The following is a 20,581-nucleotide window of genomic DNA, read 5'->3' as shown; positions in this document are numbered from 1 at the left end:
ATATTTGGAGTTAGATGGCCAAAAGCTTTGTCCTGCCCATACTATGTAAGCCTTCCCTTCATCCCTCAGATAAAGATATCTTCCTTTTATTCCTCTAAAAGCCTTCTGGTTTTGTCCTTAGCCAGAGCTCTCTATGATACCCTACTTCCATGGGGCTTCATACTAAGAGCGCACGGATCCTGCACTGACCTTCAGACCAATGTCCTTTCTATTATCATCCCTGGAGAGTATAAATACATCTCCTCCGGAAAGCTGCGTGTTTTCTTAAAGGTATTTATAGCATTAACATTGCTCTTTTTTCTTCACATTTCTGTCTGCTTTTGTCTGTGAATAGAAATTAAGCCCTTGAATATAACTCAAGGGAAAACCATGTCCTGTTCACCAAAGCATACTGGGATAGGACCATCATTTGAGACCTCAGTTTTCCCCCAGCCCCCAACATATTTGGCTTTCCATCAGCAAATCCAGAAGCCAGGAAGGCAAAGTGAGACCAGGACAAACTTTACAGACTCCTTCACAAAAATGTTCTAAGAGTTTTGAACCTTCTCCCCATGTGAAATCTCAGCCCCTCCCTACATCCTTTCCTACTAAGATAGGGCATGCAGATGAAATTTCTCTGCTATGAGTCCTGTGATAGAAATTCATCAGGGTATAGTTTGTTCCCAAAGCATTTTTAAAACCTCGTAAAAGTGGCAAACATGCAAAATGCCAATGTCTACTTCTATCCTTTAACAAAGGCCAAGTCAGTGTTTAATCTGAAAGCAGGGGTGATCTGGACTGCTCTGAATTTTATCATTGCTTTTAGGGCTTTTTGTCTCCCTGTGGGACAGAAGCATCCCTAGGTGTCTCTCCCCAGGTCAGCTGCCCTGGGAAAAGTCAGTCCATCTTGGTTCATTCGTCATAACAAGATGCTACCTTGTAAAGGGGCTTGAAAAGCCCTGCAGGCACCAGGGAAATGCACACATCTCTACTTGCACAAGTTGCTCTTGTATTCTTCCCTCCAAATATCCTCCTGTAGCTTGACCTTCAAAATTCCAAATCCTCAAGCATCCCTCTTCCAGGGTTCCCTCCTGCATCCTGGCCACAGACCATCCCTCCTTTTGAGCATCTTTATGTGAATCCTGACTTATAAGCATCCCTTCTGAATCCTTCCCTCAGGGCATCTCTCTCTTGAGCATCCTTCCTGCATTCTGACCCTCCCAGTAGCCCTTACTCCAACCATCCTTCCCGAATGCCCCTCTCCATGCCCTCTCTTACAACCCAATTGCCAAGCATCCCTCCAAGTATCCCTCCTGCACCCCTTTCCCAAGCACCCCTTCCTCTGAGCATCTCAGTTCCTGAGAAACCCAACTGCATCCTGACCCCCAAGCACCCTTTACTCCCAGCTCCCTCTTGCATCCCCTCCCCTGAATAACTCTACTGCATTGTGACTCCAAGGATCCCTCCTGCATCCCAACCCTGAACACCCTCCTGCATCCCTCCATCTGTGTATCCTTTCTTCTGAGCATCCCTCCTGCACCCCTTTCCTCAGAATCCTTCCTGCATCCCTTCCTCTCTTTCGTCTCAGCAGCTTGACCCATAAAGCATCCCAATCCCTGAATACTCTTCTCTCAGAGCAGCCCCCCTTCACCTCCTTCCCCTGGGCATCTATCCCTGGAAGCATCCCTTCTCCAGCCACGCCTCCTGCATTCCTTCCCCTGAGCACCGCTCCTAAATGCCTCACCCCAAACCCCCCCTCCTGTATCCCTCACTCCAAACACCCCTCCTGCGTTCTTTCCCCTGAGCACTCCTCTTGTATCCCTCACTCCAAGCATTCCTGCTGCATCCTTTTGGCCTGAGCACCTGTCTTGCATCCCTTCCTGAGTAGCCCTCCTGCAGCCCTTCCCCCAAGCACCCCTCCTACATCCCTCACTCCAAGCATCTCCCCTGCACCCCTTTCCCTGACTAACCCTCCTGCACCCCTCACCCCAAATATCCCTCCTGCACTCTTTCCCCTGAACACTCCTCTTGTATCCCTCACCCCAAACATTCCTCCTGCACCCCTTTGCCCCAAGCATCCCTCATGCACCCCTTTCCCTGACTAACCCTCCTGCATCCCTTCCCCTGACTAGCCCTCCTGCAGTCCTCACCACAAGCAACCCTCCTGCAGCCCTTCCCCCAAACACCCCCCTACATCCCTTCCACCAAGTATCCCTCACCCCTTTACCCAACTAACCCTCCTGCATCCTTCACCCCAAACATCCCTCCTGCACCCCTTTACCTGACTAACACTCCTGCATCTTTCCCCCAAGCACCTCTCCTGCATCCCTTCCACTGACCACTCCTGCATCCCTCACCCCGAGCATCCCTCCTGCACCCTGTTCCCTTACTAACCCTCCTCCACTTCTTCCCCAAGCACCCCCCTGCATCCCTCACTCGGAGAATCTCTCCTGCACCCTTTTCTCCAACTAACCTTCCTGCATCCCCCACCCCAAACATCCCTCTTGCACCCTTTCTCCTGAGCACTCCTCTTGTATCCCTCACCCCAAACAATTCTGCTGCATCCATTTGCCCTCAGCATCCCTCCTGCACCCACTTCCCCAACTAACCCTCCTGTATTCTTTATCCCAGGCACCCCTCCTGCATCCCTCCCCCAAGCATCCCTCTCGCAGCTAACCCTACTGCATTCCTCACCCCGAACATCCCTGCTGCATCCCTTTGCCCTCATCATCCTTCCTGCACCCCTTTCCCTGACTAACTGCTGCATCCCTTTGCCCTCGGCATCCTTCCTGCACCCCTTTCCCTGACTAGCTCTGCTGCATCCCTCACCCCTCCTGCATCCCTTCCACTGAGCACCCTTCCTGCATCCCTCACCCCATGTATCCCTGGTGCATCCCTCACCCTGAGCACCACTCCCACACTTTTCCCCAACTAACCCTCCTGCATCTCTTACCCCAAACATCCCTCCTGCACTCTTTCCTCTGAGCGCTACTCTTGTATCCCTCACCCCAAACATCTCTGCTGCACCCCTTTGCCCTCAGCATCCCTCCTGCGCCCCCTTCCCCGACTAACCCTCCTGCATCCCTTCCACTGAGCACCTTTCCTGCATCCCTCACCCCGAGCATCCCTCTCGCAGCCAACTCTCCTGTATCCCTCACCCTGAACATCCCGTCTGCATCCCTTTGCCCTCAAGCATCCCTTCTGCGCCCTTTTCCCTAATCCTCCTGCATCCATTATCCCAAGCACCCCTCCTGCATCCCTTCCACTGAGCACCCTTCCTGCATCCCTCACCTCGAGCATCCCTCCCGCACTCTTTTCCCCCCCAACCCTGCCGCACCCTCTCCCCCAGCCCGGTGTTACCTCCCTCCGGCCGCGCTGCGGCGAGGCTGGCGGCTCGAACTACAACTCCCAGCGCGGCCGGGCAGGACGGAGCTCCGCCGCGCCCCCTCTTCCTCCTCCCGCCGCCTCCTCGGGCGAGCGGCGGTGCCCGGCGGCTGGAGGGGCCGCAGGTGGGTACCGCGGGGATGGGGAGGGGACCGGACCGGCTGGGGGGCGTGGGAACGGCCGGGATCCCCGCCCCGCGCACCCCCGAGAGGGGAAACTGAGGCACGGGGAGCGCTGCGGGATGCGGGAAGGACCGGGCATCCCCCCGCTCTGAGGTGCTTTAGGGGTTGAAAGGAGGTTGCGGAGAGGAGGGAGCTGGCCTCTTCTCCCAAGTGACAGGGGACAGGACAAGGGGGAATGGCCTCAAGCTGCGCCAGGGGAGGCTCAGACTGGATATAGTGAAAAAAAAATTCACAGAAATGGTCATTGTGCACTGGCAGAGGCTGCCCAGGGAGGTGGTGGAGTCACCATCCCTGGAGGTTTTTAAAAGACGGGTAGATGAACTGCTCAGGGGCATGGTTTAGGGGCAGATAGGAATGGTTGGACTCGATAATCCAGGAGGTCTTTTCCAACCTGGTGATTCTATGATTCTATTTTTTTTTTTTATTTCAAGCTAATTTAGTAGTGCGAATGCTTGGCTGTGTAGGTGGGAGGCACACCTAGGGTTCCTCTTAACAGGGTAGGGCTCAGCACCACTCTGCAAACTTTGCACCCCCCTGCCCCTTCTTTCAATGAAACATTTCCAAAATGAAAGGATTTGCCACGGTTTAGCAAATCCAAACCCTGTTTGCCCACCCCCAGGGCTGGCTCTGCAGCCAGCCGAGCTGCAGCCAAGGTGGCTTGGGGCCAGTTGGGTGACATGCCTGAGCTGCACCCTGCAGAGGGGCTAATGCTCAGTGATACCTACCTTGTTAGCATTATTTTGGAGTGCTTTTTGCTAGTGTGCAGCTGCATCTGTGCTGGCAATTAGCCGCCCTCTTAATTGCAGGGGCACCCTGTAAGTGATGGTGTCAGTGGGAGATTGGGTAGATGCTGGATTTTGCTGAACCACCCTGTGTATGCATCAAGCAGTACGCAGGTGGTGGTCTACCACGTGTGCTGATGAAGTGGTCCAGGAAAGAAACAAGGATATCTGGGCGATACTCCAGGAGTGCCAGGTCATACCCACGTGGATGGTGGGAGAGGACGGTAGAAATCAGTGAAAACCTTTGCCGGAGCTGGCACTAAATTGGTTTATCGGACTGTATGCCATGAGACCCCAAAAAGGCTTCGCCCTGGCAGCTGGTGGCAGTGCCTGCCTGGCAGTCTGCATTGCCCATACGGCAGTGTTGGAGGTCACGCCAGGAGGGTGCCAAGCTCCCCACCACTTTGGCTTTTATTCTGCAAACCTTGCTGCAGCAGCATCTCTCTGGCTGTGCACTCTCTCTCCCCCTCCATCTTGTCTTCTGCCATTCTCCTTCAGTACCTGTTAATCTTCATTTTGTTTTCCTCCTCCCCGCCCTGCATTGCTGCCTTCATTCCTCTTCTCTCAGGAGGAACCTGACCTTTTGATGTTACTCCTTCCTCTTACTAACTGGGCAGCAGCTCTATTTGCCTACCCTAGTCTCCCTACACCCTCCTCTTTATTGCTTAAATTCAGTGTCTCCAGAGAGCCACACACGTGCAGCCTTTTGCATGCACCTGCATCCCTGGAAATGCTCGAGAGCATCAAGGTGCACTTCTGGGAAGGGATGGACACACAGCATGACACCCACCACAAACCAGGGATGTTATGACCCCCCTCCCCCGTTCACGCTTTCCTGCTGTGTCTTGTTGGGAGAGGAGCATCTCCATGTCTAACAAAGCAGAGCTAGAAAATTAAATATAAATAAGTGGTGGCTAAGGAGCTGCTCTCTGGAGATGGGTAGGCAGTGTGTCTATTGCTGAGTATCGCAGCCACGGCACACTGATATTGATCCTGTCCTGCGGTGAGAAGGGAAGGGTGAGCCATGTTTCCTGCCATGCGCCTGCTGGGAGTTTGAGTCTGCTCCCGGAGCTTGCTGCCTGTATCCTCTGCACCAGCCTTGGGAGTGAGCAGCCTTGTCCCCAAGCGCCACCTGGAAATTTCCAGTGTCTCACAGCAGTCCCAAAAGAAAAAGCAGCTGTTTCCCTGACTCCCCAGTGCTGCATTTTGGGATATATTGCTCCTGGCAGACATGCCATGCTCTGCTTCACTGACTGAATTTTAAGCCTCTAAGTAGAGTGCTGCACTGTAATTATTAGAGGGGCTGATATTAACTGAGGGTCCAAAATTAGGTGGGTCCATCCTGCAGCAATGGCAAAGAAAACATGCGTTTTCTTATCTAATATTACTGTAAATAAGCATATAGGTTGTAGAAAGCATACTGTAAATCTTTAATCTTCTGTAGTTGAGGGTGAGCTGAGCTAAGTCAGTGTGCATCAGGGGTACATGAAGGGACGGTAAACCCGTCCTTGTGACAGATTTTGTCACAAATCCGTCCCAAAACCCAGCTCTCACTTGATGCCTACTGGCTGCTGCTGGCGAGTCACCTGAGATTTTAACTGAGTTTCTTATCTTTTGTTTAATCCCCTAAATACTATTTACTTTGTTTCTGCTCTCCCTTTATTGTTCTTTTATTATTATTTTCCTCCTGTCTTTCACGGGGTGACTTCTAGGCTCCAAACTGCCTGGTCTGCAGTCCCTGTAACACAGTAGGGCACAAACTGGGGGGTCTGGGTTTCCCCTGCAGAATTTTCCCCTTGAGAAGCGAAAAGGCACAAAACTTGTCTGCAGGTACAGTTGCAGCAAATGCCGTGGGGCTGAGTGTGCCCAGATCTGGAGTTCACGGCTTCGTGAGTTTTTTCCTCAGGACTCAGGTGTTTTATGGAAACTGGAATTTTTACCTCAGATGGAAAGGCAGGTTTTAGTAACAAGCAGTGAAGCAAAGTGATACGTGCTGAGTGTGGGGACTTTGGGACATTATTTCTGCCCAAAGCAGAATGAGCATTATGCAGGCAGAAATGATTTTAACTGATTACCTGTTTGCCATTAATGTACTCTAATGAAGCAGACTGGAGCCCCATGCTGAGAACAACCATCTTCTCCTGCCAAACCACATTTAAAGTTGCCAGCTGCCATACAGGTACCCAGATATTTCTTTTTTCATACCTCCTTTTTAGCTGAAATCAATCATGCCCCTCCCAATGCTGAACTGCTTCCTATAATGCATTCTCCGATCAGCCTCTCGTAAGATTTATCCAGCTGATGTGGCTTTCACCAGCTCTCTTGGGCAATACTCAAAAAGCCAGAGAGGTTTTTAGTCTGGCTTCTCTTCCTGGTGCTTAGCAGAAATGGTCTCTGGCTTGCTTTAATTTTATTGCCACTCGGGCATCCTTCCTTGTGCTGGCTTAAATAATTAATCTCTTTCGGGATATTTTTTTTTTTTTTTTTGCTATGTGTGTACTTTGCAGTTCATTGTTACTCCTCAATTATTTCTTAACGAAGCTGCCCATATTTCACTGTCTTAAATACAGGTTTCCAAAGTTTTGGTCATGGAGGGATGTTTTGCGGGGAGGGATGTTTTGCGGGTGAGCTGTTGAGGACTACACTATAAGATTAGCCAGCAGTGCAATACCTTATGTATAAAATCAAAGGTGGGGCAATGACTGTGTAAATGGCCACATATCACTATGTCTGGCAGCACAAGACCCTTTTGCTGTCACAGGTCCATTAACTCATTTTTCAGGGGATGCTACAACTTTTAATGCCTTTATTGCCACCTGTAAAAGCCTAAGGGTTTAAGCAGCCAGTGGGATGGACTTTGGAAACACTATCTTAACAACTCATCAAGATGCACTCCTACCAAGCTACAGATCACTCTTTCTTTGCTGTTCTATATTTAATTAATTTCATTAATGACATCTTCTGAGCAACACTAGGATCAGCCTGTTAACCCTGTCCCAGGCATTGTCTCTGAAATCCCAAAGAATTTCTTGGGTTTCCTGTCCTTCCATTTGTAAAGTGAAATCTGTTTGCAATCAATTACAGCTGCTTTTTCTAAGCAATTAAGGTTTACTTGCCAGGGGAATCAAAGCATTGCTACACATTTTCCCAAATAAAAACTTCTTGTTTTGTTTTCTGATCTGTTTAGTACATTTTCTCTGCCCTGCTGGTATTTCTAGCTTTGGTTAAACTAATACTAGCTTTATTTTGTTAATGCAGAGAGAGAGTTTTCTTCAAATCATCAAGAAAACTCCTAAACAGAACTGGGAATACCATATCTTTTTGGTGTTTCAAACCTACTGTTTCTGGGTAGGTTATTTTTAACTAGAATTATCTAAGTTATTGCTTTTTATCTGAATAAGTAACCAGAAAACTCCTGTTAGAAACTATCTGTATATACGTATGTGTGTGTGTGTGCATCTTAAGGAAAGATCCATGTCTCTTTAAAAGCCATATAAATACATTTATAACTTTAAGCTTTCCATTAAACTGCATATTTTGGCCAAAACGGGTAGACTACAGTGGTACCCATTTTTCAGAGTATTAAATACGTAGTAATATTTGTGCCATTGTTTTACATTTTACTTAGGCTGGCAAATCACAGCTGATGGGTTTTTTTTCATGATTATTTGTATACTTGTGGGGTTTTGCCAAGTTGGGTGAAACACACTCAGTTAAATTACGAATACAAAAGTTTATTAGCTAATTACAGCACTGTCAAATGTGATGAATACATAAGAGGGGAAGTCAGTATATCCAAAGCTGTTCTGTATTGAAAATTATTAAACAAAGGAAGTGTTATGTATAATGAATGAGCTCATGGTTCTAAGTCTGTGAAAGTGTCAGTAAGTGAAAATAGGTAGATTTTGTCATTTCACACAATTTTTTCATACCTTCCTGCTGCGTCAACCCCCATTGCTCTGCCAGGTTCAGACCAATTATTTGCTGAGCTGAAGTCCTGGGGTAGAAGGTCATTACAGAAATGTTCTCTTTACATCCTCTAAGGATGCTGTGAGTAAAACCCAGGTTTACATTCACAAACCCGGGTCTTACGCTCAGTCAGCAGCTTCTGTTCAGTAGTTTGACTTTTCCATAAAGTTCCACTGCTGGATTCTCTCAATTTATATCACCTGAAATATTGGACTTTAAATCAATCACAGATTTTTTTCCCCCATAATATTAAACACTTCTGTTTTAGAAAGAAACATGTATTTAAACACAAAATAAATCCTGTGCCTTTTGGCCAAATCCGCCTCTTACAACTCTCAATTTAGATCTCTAGCGCATCTAATCTGAATGAATTTTAAGTGTTACCTGGGGAGCCGCTACACAAAGGGCTTTACTGCAATTCTGTTTCCAAGATCTGTAACCCAATTTGTACTTGTCCTTGATGACTACAGGTTGTAGCCACTAGTGTTCAAGATCAGATGCTCTCTTGGTTCCTCCTCTTTGCAGAAATGCCACCAAGCAGAAGTGATTTAGATGCTGTATTCCTGAAGAACCTTTATATTGGATTAGTAAAGTACCTAGTCCTGATAAACTGGGGTAGGGACTGCAAATGGTCATTGGATGATCAAAGAGGTAAAACTGACAACCCATTTAATTTTAATTTTTACCAGTTTATGAAAAACAAGTTCATAAGAAAAAGGAGCAAAGATTGACTTTCTTTGCCCAGCTACTGTCATGTACATTGGTTGGTCAATGCATTAAATCCAGACTGATAATAATTCCAGCAGACGTATGCATGCTCATTTGTGCTGTGGTTTAGGGTCTTTTGAGGTTTCCAGGCTAGCAGATTAATTTTCACACTCTGAAGATATAAATCTGCAAATAATGGGAAAAAATAGGCAAAAGCAGATGATTAACTTGTTATATATTTATTCCAATTCATGACTGACAACTGTGCAGTAGTTGTCGTGCAGCTTTATCCATGGGCCAGATGTTTGCACCATTAAATGTTTGGAATTTAATCCACTGCGGGGTCAATGAGGAGGTCCAAAACAAAAGCAAGCTGATGTCTCGGGAGACTGAAATCCAGCCTATATGGGTCCATAGACTGCAGAATGATATAGTAAGGGCATGTACCTGAGCAGTGTCCAGAGGTGGGAGAGGAGCAGAGCCCAGACCCTACACAGAGAGAGGGTAACACCGTGTCTGCTGAGCCCTGTGCAGACACCCACAACTCTTCCAACACTGGAGCTAATGCTTGGTCAAATTTCTGATGCTGTGGCTGGCAGCATTGATATGATCTTCAGCTTGGAAGAGCTCATATTACTGTCATATTTTGTTGGCAGCCTCCCTTTTGAGACTGCTGATAAAGAAACCAGTTAGAAGATACTTTAACGTTATTTGTTCAGATTGGACCAAGACGTCCTGCTTCTCATTCACTGTATATTATCAATGAGTCTTTGGATCACAGTAACCCTAGGGTGGATATTGAGTTTGGAATGAAAATGTCTTGACACTGAACATTTTGACTGTCTGATGATCTTTAGGTCGTGATTCTTGATAGCAGGCTCTGCCAAGAGAAGGCTGTCACATGCACATGGAGGGAAATATCTCTCTGCAGCAGGCTAAGTGGGCAGAGAGCATGAGAAAACTCTTCCTGTGGTGCAAATAAGCAGGCTTCGCCTCAAAAATATGCAAACATAACCTATGAAGAAAGAACAGGAGAATTTGAGTTGTTTAGTCTAAAGCAGCCTGATGGGTAGCAAAGACGGGGATCCACAAACATGGCCTTTGGTGTTACTCTCAGTCCTGCTTCTACAGGCTGTGGTGTTCACAGGGAGATGTAGGGAACACTTCTGTATGATAGAACTTGGAAAAAGTAAACCCCATTTTAGGCTGGTTTTGTGAATCTCAGGTTGTGCTTGTAGCAACGCTTTTACAGACATATTGGAAGCCCTTAGGGGAAAAAAAATCACTTTTACCAAGGAATTAGAGCAGATGAAAAGTCTATGCAATAGCTGTTTTAAACAGCTCTTGACGCTACATTGTGTAGAAGTGTTCAGGAGTGGGAAGTACACTAACAGTGCTAAGGGGAATTTAGCACTGGAACAAATATTTTATTCCAGGGCACATTTGGCAGAAGTTAGTCACAAGGATAGTCTTTGGTTGTGGGCGTGGATGAGGCCTTCTGTTGATCTAGGTAGGTGTCAATTTGCCAGTTTTGTTGGATACATGGGACTAAGGGATGCACAGTAAAGCCCTCAGTGGATTTGGAAATCTGCTTCGTTCAATTAATTATTGTGCAGTGAGATATACACTGTATGCTAAGAGCTAAAATGGGATAAAGAACAGAAGGGAATGTTACTCTTAAATGAGAAGTGAAAAGCACATTCTCCTTTGATTGGTTCATTAGCTGCCCTAGGTTGGGCCAATTTTTTGTAGCAAAATGTCCTTGCTATCTAGAGGTGTATTTGTTTTACGGTGCCATTAACACTACTATTTGAGTTTTAGCAGACATAAAGGAGTTGATATCCAGCATGAGATTATGTTCTTCCTATCTATGCTTTGCTGTGACTCAGGAGCTGACAATACTGTGGTAGCGTCTATGATTATTCCCTGACTAGATAGGAAAAATGTCTGCACTTAAATTTAATTTTAAGGGAGCTGTTTCGTGGCTTTGTGTTGAATGACTGTAGTTACTACAGCACAAGCTACCTTCTACCTCTGCAAGCAAACACTGATGAGTTTCCTGCTGATTAAGTAAAAAGTAAAACCAGGGATGAACTGATGATTGATTTGGATTCAGCAAAAAAAGGAAAAACAGCTTTGCAAGTCCTCAGCTAGCAGGAAGGAGGGGGCCCAGCTTTTCAAGGCAGCTGAGCTGATCTGCAAATGAAACAGCTACATAGCTCCAACCTCTTCCCTTGCACCAGCCCTGGCATTCATCTGGTTCCAAGATGTAGCGGAAACATATCCTGAATAGAAAATGATGGGGTTTTTTCTCCCTAAACAGGCTCACTGTGGGGTCGAATAAGTACCAGAGCTTGCAAAAGGGAAGAGGAAGGTAAGTCCCTTCCAGAGGCAGTGATGCTTAACTGCACCATAAAATTGCATCCTCCGTTCTTCTCAGTTGATTGCAGAGGGGCTGTGTGGAAACTACATCAACTAAGATATGGCCCCAGTTAATTAGGAAATGTTTTCTAAGGTAAAGCATGTTGGAAGGAAAAAGCCCAATAGTTTTTTTACTACGTGGAACTGCAGACTGTTGCATGCTTACAGCAGCACTGCGTACTGGCTCCCTCTAGGCTGACTGCACTCAAACGTGTATCAGGACTGCTGCAACAGATTTGTTGCTTTAATTATATCTTCAGGTGCCATGGAAGATGTTTGGATGTGTCCAGTTCCTGTCCTGTCCCCTTTTTTCTCCTCTAAGTTCTGTGTTCATGAAGGAAATGCGATCAGGTGACCAGGAACCAACTCTTGCTTTGAAGTTAGCAGTTGTTTTCCTGTACGCAACCATGGGAGAGATTTCACTCTCTTAGTATGATTGTAAAACTCATGATTGTAGCATGATTTTGGAAGACTCATGATTTCTGGCCATAAACTGAACAGAGTCCTATTCAAGTCTGCTAGGTGAAGAAACGCTCTTGGGTTTGTTCTCAAGATACAAGCTCCAAAAGTTAAGTAATTCCCCGCTTCTAATTTCTATGATAAATTATTACCATGTATGTATTACCATGTATGTTACCTTTATGTATTTAGGACTCTCTATATGTATAGTTAACCTTTCAGTCAGGTAAATGCAGCTAAATATGTGGTGTTGGATTTCTTATTATTTTTTTTTAGAATTATTCCCAGCATTGTGACTTTTCCATCATGTCAGAACCCATCACGCTCAATGTTGGAGGAAAACTCTATACCACCTCTCTGTCCACTCTGACTAGCTTTCCAGACTCCATGCTGGGGGCCATGTTTAGTGGGAAGATCCCAACCAAGAAGGACAGACAAGGCAACTGCTTTATCGACAGAGATGGCAAAATCTTCCGCTATATCCTGAACTTCTTACGAACTTCTCACTTGGACCTCCCTGAAGACTTTCAGGAAATGGGCTTACTTCGTCGAGAGGTAGATTTTTATCAAATTCAGCCACTTATTGAGGCCTTGCAGGAGAAGGAGGTGGAGCTTTCTAAAGCAGAGAAAAATGCCATGCTCAACATTAGCCTTGATCAGAAGACCCAGACTGTTCACTTCACTGTCCGAGAAGCACCCCAGATCTACAGCCTGTCTTCTTCCAACATGGAAGTGTTCAGTGCTCACATCTTCTCCACATCATGTCTGTTCCTGAAGCTTCTTGGTTCCAAACTCTATTATTGCTTCAACGGAAACCTCTCTTCAATATCCAGCTACCTGCAGGACCCCAACCACTTGACCTTGGATTGGGTTGCAAGTGTGGAAGGCCTTCCCGAAGAGGAGTACACCAGGCAGAACTTAAAAAGACTCTGGGTGGTGCCAGATAATAAGCAAATCAATAGTTTCCAGGTGTTTGTGGAAGAAGTGCTAAAAATAGCCATGAGTGATGGTTTCTGCATAGATTCTTCTCATCCACATACTTCAGATTTCATGAATAATAAGATTATTCGCCTAATTCGATACAAGTAGGAATGGCTTTTATTACGGTGCTAACATGGAGATAACACAGGTGAAGTGTTTCCCTTTGAAACACACTTACAGCCTAATTCAGAATCATGCTTATCTGAATTAAGAGTCACTAACAGGGAGATGATTTTCCTTTAATGTATTTACCAATATGACCTTTCAGAATATGTCCATATTCTAGATGGAAGGAATATTGTCTACCGCTTGAATTAAGGATTGGTTCTGTCTCTGCCTCCACCTCTGACCTGCTGTACAACTGTGAGGAAGATCACTTAACTTCTGTCCTTCTTACGTTTCCCAGTTGGAAAATGGGCATGATCCTTAACCTATACCACAAGGGTGATGTGAGGGTTCGGTAATCAAGGTCTGGAAGGCTTTCTGGAGATCAGATGCAGTGAAAAATGCCATGGAGCTGCGGCGCAGCAGACAGCACAAGGAGCATGTTTTTAATGTCTTGCCATGTCACCTGTGCAGAGCTTCCAAGAAGTTTGGTTGGATCCACAGAGGAGCCTCCCCACATGCAGACACTCAATATAACTGTAAGGGATGGTGCAAACTGCAAATCAGGAAGGGATCCTGTCGGTTTGGGTTCAACAAAGGATTTCTGTTACCAGCTGAAGCTATCGGGGGGTGTTCTGAACCCTATGAAGAAACCCCTGCTCTGTTCTGCTTTTAGGAAAGCCATGTTTGAATGATGTGACTGGCACAGGGAACAAGCAAGGAAGCCATAGCCTACGGTGTCCTTACAAAATGAGAAGATTGTGGCTGGCAGGGAAACTTTGCTTGGGATGCTCTTAAACCTTTACAGGTTGCCTCCAAGACAACCAGTGCTTTTCTTTCTCTTACTTACACTGTTGTATTTGTTTGGATTACACTACTGAAAACACTTTCTGAGGTGGACATGCTAAGGGGGCAGAGGTCCCCAAATATCTACGAAGCATTTGAGCCTCTTCTGCCTGGACATGGCCTTCTTTTGGGCGTGTCTCCCTTCCTTCCATGGCATGCTCTCTGGGTAGGATGAATTTCATCTGAAAAGACAACATTCCCATCAGATATTCCTATCAGGCTATGCCTAGTATTTTTCATTACAAAACCAGACACTCACTTTTCCTGTCCTGGTGCACTGGGCTATAGTTTTTATATTACTGCGAAATGGTCAGATCACTAAATTAGCATTTTACCCGCTTGCTTGGCTTTAGTGTCAGATTGTGGGAAGTAAGGCCCCGGGAAACCAGAGGTGAACAACAATGGTCAAGCTCATTCCTTGACAAGTCTGGTCTGTGCTACAATTAAGATCATAATCCACTAGCTGCATATTAGGTCTACACATCATTTGTGCTGCATTCAAGGTAGTTAATTCTCAGCTAATTATGTTTAAAAGTATCTTAGCTGTCTTTCCCTAACTGGATTCTACGCGTGCATGAGAGACCCTCTGGAACATTCCCTATTATATCTGATGAGTTAGAAGGGAAAATGCAATAACCGAGTTTGGCATTTAGAATTTTACTGCTTCCACAGGGCTGCAAAGCTCAGTATTGCTCATGTTCTTGTTTCCCAAACTACCTAGTGTGTTGTTAACATTAAGCTGACCTGTGAAGAAGCATAAAGAAGCATTTCATAACTGTTTTAAAATACAGTCAGATAAATATATTTCTACTGTCCCAAGCTGTAATTGCATGAACACCACCAATCAGCATGCTGATGGTAAGAGTGCACATTCTGCAGCTATTGGCAGCCTGTTACAAACCACTTCCCCTGTCTGACTGGGTGCTAAACCAGAATGATATACATGGGACCATGTTGTTAGGAAGCAGTGACTGGGCTTGAAGCCCTTAGAGCCATTAAACCCGGCAAGTTTTGTGAATTTTAAGGATTGTAAACATGATTTTGTGGCTAAATTCCAATGTGAGTCACTATGTTCTTCTAGTTTTGGGTGCATAAGGAAGAACTATTTTTTTCCTCATCCCTGTCCTGAATTATATATAAAGCAGGAGTAATCTGTTCCAGGCGCTGCTGCGTGATGCTGACAACGCAAAGCAATTCCTGTGCGAATCTTATTTCTGACATGAGTTTGCCACTCAGACATTCACAGTGATGATTATGCAGTTAATATAAATATTATCTGTAAAATACTACACATGAACCCTCTTTCATAAAATCTACGCCTTGAAATAGATATGCCTTTGCTCAATTTATGCTGACAGAGCTTTTGGGGGCTGTTGGCAGTGTTTCTTTTTAGCCTACCCCCTTGAGAGTAGATTTTAAATGATAAGCAAAAAATTCTTGTATGTCAGGACTGAAATAATATTTATCTGTAGTAATTTGTATCGTATCAGCTTCTGTTTATCCAAGGGATAAGAGCAGTGGGCTTAAATCTCATTTGGAAGGAGGAGGAAGTCTGATCCTTTTGAGCTCTGGATCGGTACTGCTTCATTCTGTTTTAGCAAAATAAAAATATTCCCTGGGAGGGCTGAATCATTGCTGCATTTTCTGGTGAGAGGCAAGTAAGAGCAGTCTATAAAAGCACTATGAATAGTTTAATCTAATGCGTTTGTTCATCCCCTTTATTTCCCACTACCTTTTCTTTTTTTCAAACTCTTAAAAGCACTCACAATAAAAGCAGTTATACAGTTTCTTAGAAGTCTAAACAAGAAATGAAGCATGCCCCAGCCTGACCTAGACAGTGACTGGGTTAATTCTGCTGACGTGGAAATACGGGTTTCAGTCCCCACAGACCGAGGGGAGAACGGAACCCAGGTCTTCTCCTGGACTGCTTTAAGCTATCTGGGATGCAAAATATGGATGACTGGAATACACATTTATCTGTGCTCAGGTAACTAAATTAGGAAAAGGTACAGCTGGCCACAAATCTTTGTCATGTATTAATACACAGAGATGTGAAATTTCCATAAAGTCTAAAGACACGCATGAAGACAGGCATTGGGGGCAATAGAGAAAATTGAGACACTTCTAAATTGCTAACCAGAGTAAACATCTTTAAGCATGAGATACTATTTATAATGCCACAGTAGTTGTGCGTGCTAACAGAGTATGTGAAATAAGCAATAAGTGAATCACTTGCAATTGCAGTCAAACATATGTTATACAAATGCAGTTGCTATTTCAGACTACATGCTAAGCTAAAGTTATAGCTGCTCCTTCATTTTGCAGTCTGTGAGTTACATTATAATGACTGTTGGTAGGAGTGTTTTATCTCCATAACATTTGTTCACTTTTTATCTAGATAGATGGCTTTTGTTTACCGTCTTTGTCTGAGCCCTAGATGTGTAACTTGCTTTTTCATACCAGTCAACAGCACTGGTGATTCTTCTTCTCAAGAGTTTTCCTGAATTAAGAAAAAAAAAATGCACAAAACCATGTGAAGAACATACAAAGTACATATTAAGTACCGCACAACTCCATTGTGAGTCATGAAATGCACTAAGCATTTATGAGCAGTAACATCTGATCACATTTCACTGTTGAGTGGAATATTCACTCTGGGAACAAACTTTTTTTTTCCTCTAAGGGCCTGAACAAGGAAAGGATCTAGTGAGGTTTTTGCCCTTGAAGTTTGAAGATTGCTTTTGTCCACATGTCGGTGCGTAATGCCCATTCTGATTCTGCCATATGCCTGTCCCTCAAAATCCACAAAATAAGGCTAAGTCCTGCACTTTTTTTTAGATGGCTGAAATGCTGAGAAAGCCACTGAATAGAGTGATCAATAGTGTTGCAGCAGAAAAATACCAGAGTTAGGGCAGGTGATAAAGTTATTAGATGTAGTCTAATGGCATTTTCAGATACGGGCACGTGCATAGCATAGTGGGATTTCTTGTATGACAAAAAGATTATGAAGAAGCATCTTAATGGAATCCTGAAAGAATGACTTATGGATTTCTCTATTTGTTTTCAGGCGTGATATCTCTTAAATATCTAACTATGTCTAGTTAGAATGAAGGGACTGAAACCATACATAAATTCTAAGACTTATTTAGTTCATGTAGCTGTTGTTCAAGGTAATCAGAAGTCAATGAGAGGAGTATTTGTTGCTGCAGGTTATGGTAGGGAAATAAAAGAAATAGGTGTAGAAAGTTAGACCTGGAAGAAGTCACACGTTAAGGAGAAACCCAAGATTTAGAAGGGAGAGAATAAAGAATCTTGATGTGTTCAGAGGAAAACCCAACAAGATCATGGAGACAAAGATTTTGCTTAGATGAGTTAGAATTGAAATGACTCCTGGTGCTTTCCAGTTTTAATCTCCTATTATGGAACTTAAATATTGGTCGTGCCAGGTGTTATGCTAGTAACTTGTCAGGAGTAGAGAGCTTTGCTTCAGTTTGCATGTGCTTTAAATTACAAAACATATGCCCCACTGTAGTTACCCATATTTTTAACTGGGTTGCTGAATATAAATTGCTGCGTGAGTTCAGTGGCAGTAAAAACCTGCAATCGATCAGATTGATTTCCACTCTAGGAAAGGTCTATATACAAGGCTGACTGGAGTGATAAGTGTTGTCTTCAGCCCATGCCACAGACTGTGGAAAAAAAATCTAGAATCTTCTGATACTTCACAGATAAATGGAGAAGTTATGAAGAAGATCCTTTGGGCAGTTTAATTTTCAGTCCACCCTTTGAATTTAGTGTCACTGCTTAGAATTTTAATACGTTTTGAAATATTTAACTGACATTCTGCAATGACTCCCTCATCCACACTCTGCTGGACACAAATGTGCAGGGTACAATGGTGGCCCTCCCAGTAAAAATCTTGTATGTAAGTTAGAACAGGCAGTCACCTAGATATTCTGTGCAAGAAGGGCTGGATCAAGCATAAATATGCAGATCATGCTGTCAGATTCACTTGAAAATAATATAAAGGGTAGTATCGCCATGAATTCAGAAAAAAAAAAAGGAGCTATAGGGGAGGGCTGTATGGACTAATTCCTTTTCTCTTCCTCCTCTTGCCATTTCCCCCTCTCTTACTGTCTTGCTTCTACTCCTAACTGTAGGATTTTCCCATTGATTAAAATTCAGTCCTCAACTCACTAGAAGCCACACTTTTGAATGAATACTAGTTTGAACGTGTCAAAAGATGGTTTCTGTTTCTTACCACTTTCATGGACAGCCTGTAAGGCAATCACATTCAAATACTGGTTGCATTTCTCTGCCCATAACTCTCTCATGAACTGTGATTAATATGTATTATAGGAAACAGTAAATAAAATGTGAATAAAGCAGGAGATGCTCTGTCTGACATACATTTCTTGACGGAAGAGCATGCAGCAATGCTTGCTGAATCTGTAGCTTTTGCTCTCACTATGGATTTTTATCACAGTGCATCATTGTGATGCTTACCTGGACGTCTCCATGGCTGAGAATTGCAGAAAGCTCCACAAAAATTAGTGCAGTTGTAGGAAACTCGGGTGAACAAGCCTTCCTAAATAATCAAAACCTTTTAAATGCATTAGCTCATTTATGTTTCATACATTTATAAACAGAGGATTTATTCTTATTTTATTTCTAGACCCTAAATGCTTTACCACTGCTGCACTTGTCTCTAGTCCCCAAGCCTGAACAACCATAACACATTGCTGCTGTACAGGAAGAATAAGTTAAACATATGAGGTCCGACAAAAAAAAAAAAACAACTGTGCCTGTAGCTTTTTATCTAAATGAAGAAAATCAGCTATGATCACCTTCAAGACAGTTCCCTTCTGAGTTGACACACAGCTGCATATGATGTTGCCAATGTTCAGTGCAATTCTGCAGATCATTTTCTGAAAGGCTGTTGAGGATCACCATCATTTTTGCTGTCACATGTTCTGCCAACAAAAAATGGTTTAATTTGAGCACTAACTGGATCTTTGGGAAGAGGCAGAAATCACAGGTAGCCAGACGAGTACGATGCTCAAGCACAGCGATGTTATTGGCAAAAAACTGCTTCACAGATGAAGTGTTATGGGTTGGCACACACTGACATTTTCCAGCTGAGGGTAAGAAAACGTCTATATTTGAAACACGCATCCATTTGTAGTGAGTGAAGCGATCGAGTTGAGCCTTGTCTCACTGCGACAGGTTAGAACATGTTCTATAACCATCTCGTCGTCTCTCCCCTCCCATTCTTGGTTCCCAAGCTACAGGGTTAGTCTAATTTTTTTTTTTTATATTACCTGTATGATTTCATGCAGCCTCTACAATGCATTATGCTTAGATAGATGAAGGTTCACTGTAAGGAAGCAAAAAGTATTCCTCCAGGCTGGCAATTTCTTCCAGGTATTAAAATATTGAGGTTGTTCCTCTGAAAGAGCACTTTATACCTGTAAGCTGACTCACACTCCAGCAGTAATGGTTGGAGGTGGCACCTCCCTGGAGCAGAGTTAAGCTCATGTAATAATTTGTGGCTTCCGCCAGGTGCCAGGCTGTTGGCATGAGAGCTGCCATAAATTCCCCCATGCTCTTCACCCAACGTTAACTCCCCCCCAGACACTCTGTTTCTGTGTGTGTGTGTGGAGGCTGGTCTCTGTCCTGAATCAACAGGGTTAAGCCTGTGCTGGTGGTGAGCAGCATGGCTCCTGGGTGCCACGGCTGACATCGCAGATGGGATGCAACGGAGCATCCAGAGAGATTCTAAAAGATTACCCAGATCCAGGGTGATTCAGAGCCCGACATCTCTTTAACCATATCCCAGGGACAGGGGAGTCTTCTGGAAGAAGCAATGACTGATGTTGAGCCTTGTAAGATTCTCGGCCTTAGTAAATAGAGAGAAGGAGCATGAAGGGGTGGAGTTGGGGCTGCGCTCAGGTGATGCCGACCCTGTGAGAGACCTGTAATAATGAACATGGAACTGGCACCACAGCCAGTCCCCAACTCTCTGAGATGCTGGACAACAGAAGCAGCCCCAGCTCAGCTCATGCTGCTGGAAGTGCAGCCCCACAGCAGCCCCACACCACCGAACCAAATCATACATCACCCAGACCCAACATTACCTAACTCCATACGTGGTCCGACAGCCACCCAATCCTGTGTGTGGTCCTACACAATTCAGTCCCACATCGCCCAGGCCCAACACCACCTAACTCCATACATAGTCCCACAGCCACCCAATCCCTCATAACCCAGGTCCCACAGCACCCAACTCCACTGACAGTCCCACACCATCCAACCCTGTAACACATAGGCCCAACACCATCCAACTCCGTATCTGGTCCCACCGCACCCAACTCCTCTCCACCTAAGTCCCACACCACTCAAACTCACATCGCCCAGGTCCCACACCATCAGAACCTTTGTCACCAAGGCCTCACACCACTGAACGCCACACATGGTCCCACAGCCATCGAATCCTACGTGTAGTCCCACACCACCCAACACCACAGCATCCAGGCCCAATACCACCTAACTCCACACATGGTCCCACAGCCATCGAATCCTACGTGTAGTCCCACACCACCCAACACCACAGCATCCAGGCCCAATACCACCTAACTCCATACATGGTCCCACAGCCACCTAATCCTACAACGCCCAGGATCACCAATCACTCAGCCCTACTGCTGATCCCACATCCATCCAGGTCCCACACCATGCAAACCTATGTCACCCAGGTCCAACACC

At 44.9% G+C, this 20,581-nt stretch overlaps 2 protein-coding genes across 8 annotated transcripts in view; one reads left to right on the top strand and one right to left on the bottom strand.

Annotated features, from left to right (window-relative positions):
* Positions 1 to 3,479, bottom strand: part of USP35 (ubiquitin specific peptidase 35) — a 31,263-nt gene extending 27,784 nt beyond the window's left edge. The window contains exon 1 of one of the 3 annotated variants that reach the window (XM_054078456.1): positions 3,340 to 3,479. The gene's annotated coding sequence lies outside the window, so the exon portion shown is untranslated. The remainder of the gene's footprint in view (positions 1 to 3,339) is intronic. The other 2 variants (XM_054078436.1, XM_054078466.1) reach the window with 2 other exon arrangements.
* Positions 3,350 to 18,241, top strand: KCTD21 (potassium channel tetramerization domain containing 21). Of its 5 annotated transcripts, XM_054078495.1 has the most exons (5): positions 3,356 to 3,488; positions 6,435 to 6,506; positions 7,586 to 7,675; positions 11,328 to 11,378; positions 12,161 to 18,241. In XM_054078495.1, the coding sequence occupies exon 5, from the start codon at positions 12,191 to 12,193 to the stop codon at positions 12,971 to 12,973; it is 783 nt and encodes a 260-aa protein (XP_053934470.1). In that variant the 5' UTR covers positions 3,356 to 3,488; positions 6,435 to 6,506; positions 7,586 to 7,675; positions 11,328 to 11,378; positions 12,161 to 12,190; the 3' UTR covers positions 12,974 to 18,241. The 5 variants fall into 5 exon arrangements, with proteins under 5 accessions (XP_053934463.1, XP_053934470.1, XP_053934453.1 ...); XM_054078478.1 differs by lacking the exon at positions 7,586 to 7,675; XM_054078488.1 differs by lacking the exons at positions 6,435 to 6,506; positions 7,586 to 7,675 and having other exon boundaries at positions 3,350 to 3,488.
* Positions 18,242 to 20,581: the final 2,340 nt, after the last annotated feature.

Source organism: Cuculus canorus, chromosome 1 (genome assembly GCF_017976375.1).
Source record: "Cuculus canorus isolate bCucCan1 chromosome 1, bCucCan1.pri, whole genome shotgun sequence".
NCBI classification, from domain to species: Eukaryota; Metazoa; Chordata; class Aves; order Cuculiformes; family Cuculidae; genus Cuculus; species Cuculus canorus.
Note: the sequence above shows the minus strand (reverse complement) of the source record. Positions and strands in the feature narration are given on the sequence as shown.

Coding starts and splice junctions, on each gene's coding strand:
- KCTD21 (XM_054078488.1), top strand. CDS start 12,191: ATGTCAGAACCCATCACGCTCAATGTTGGAGGAAAACTCTATACCACC.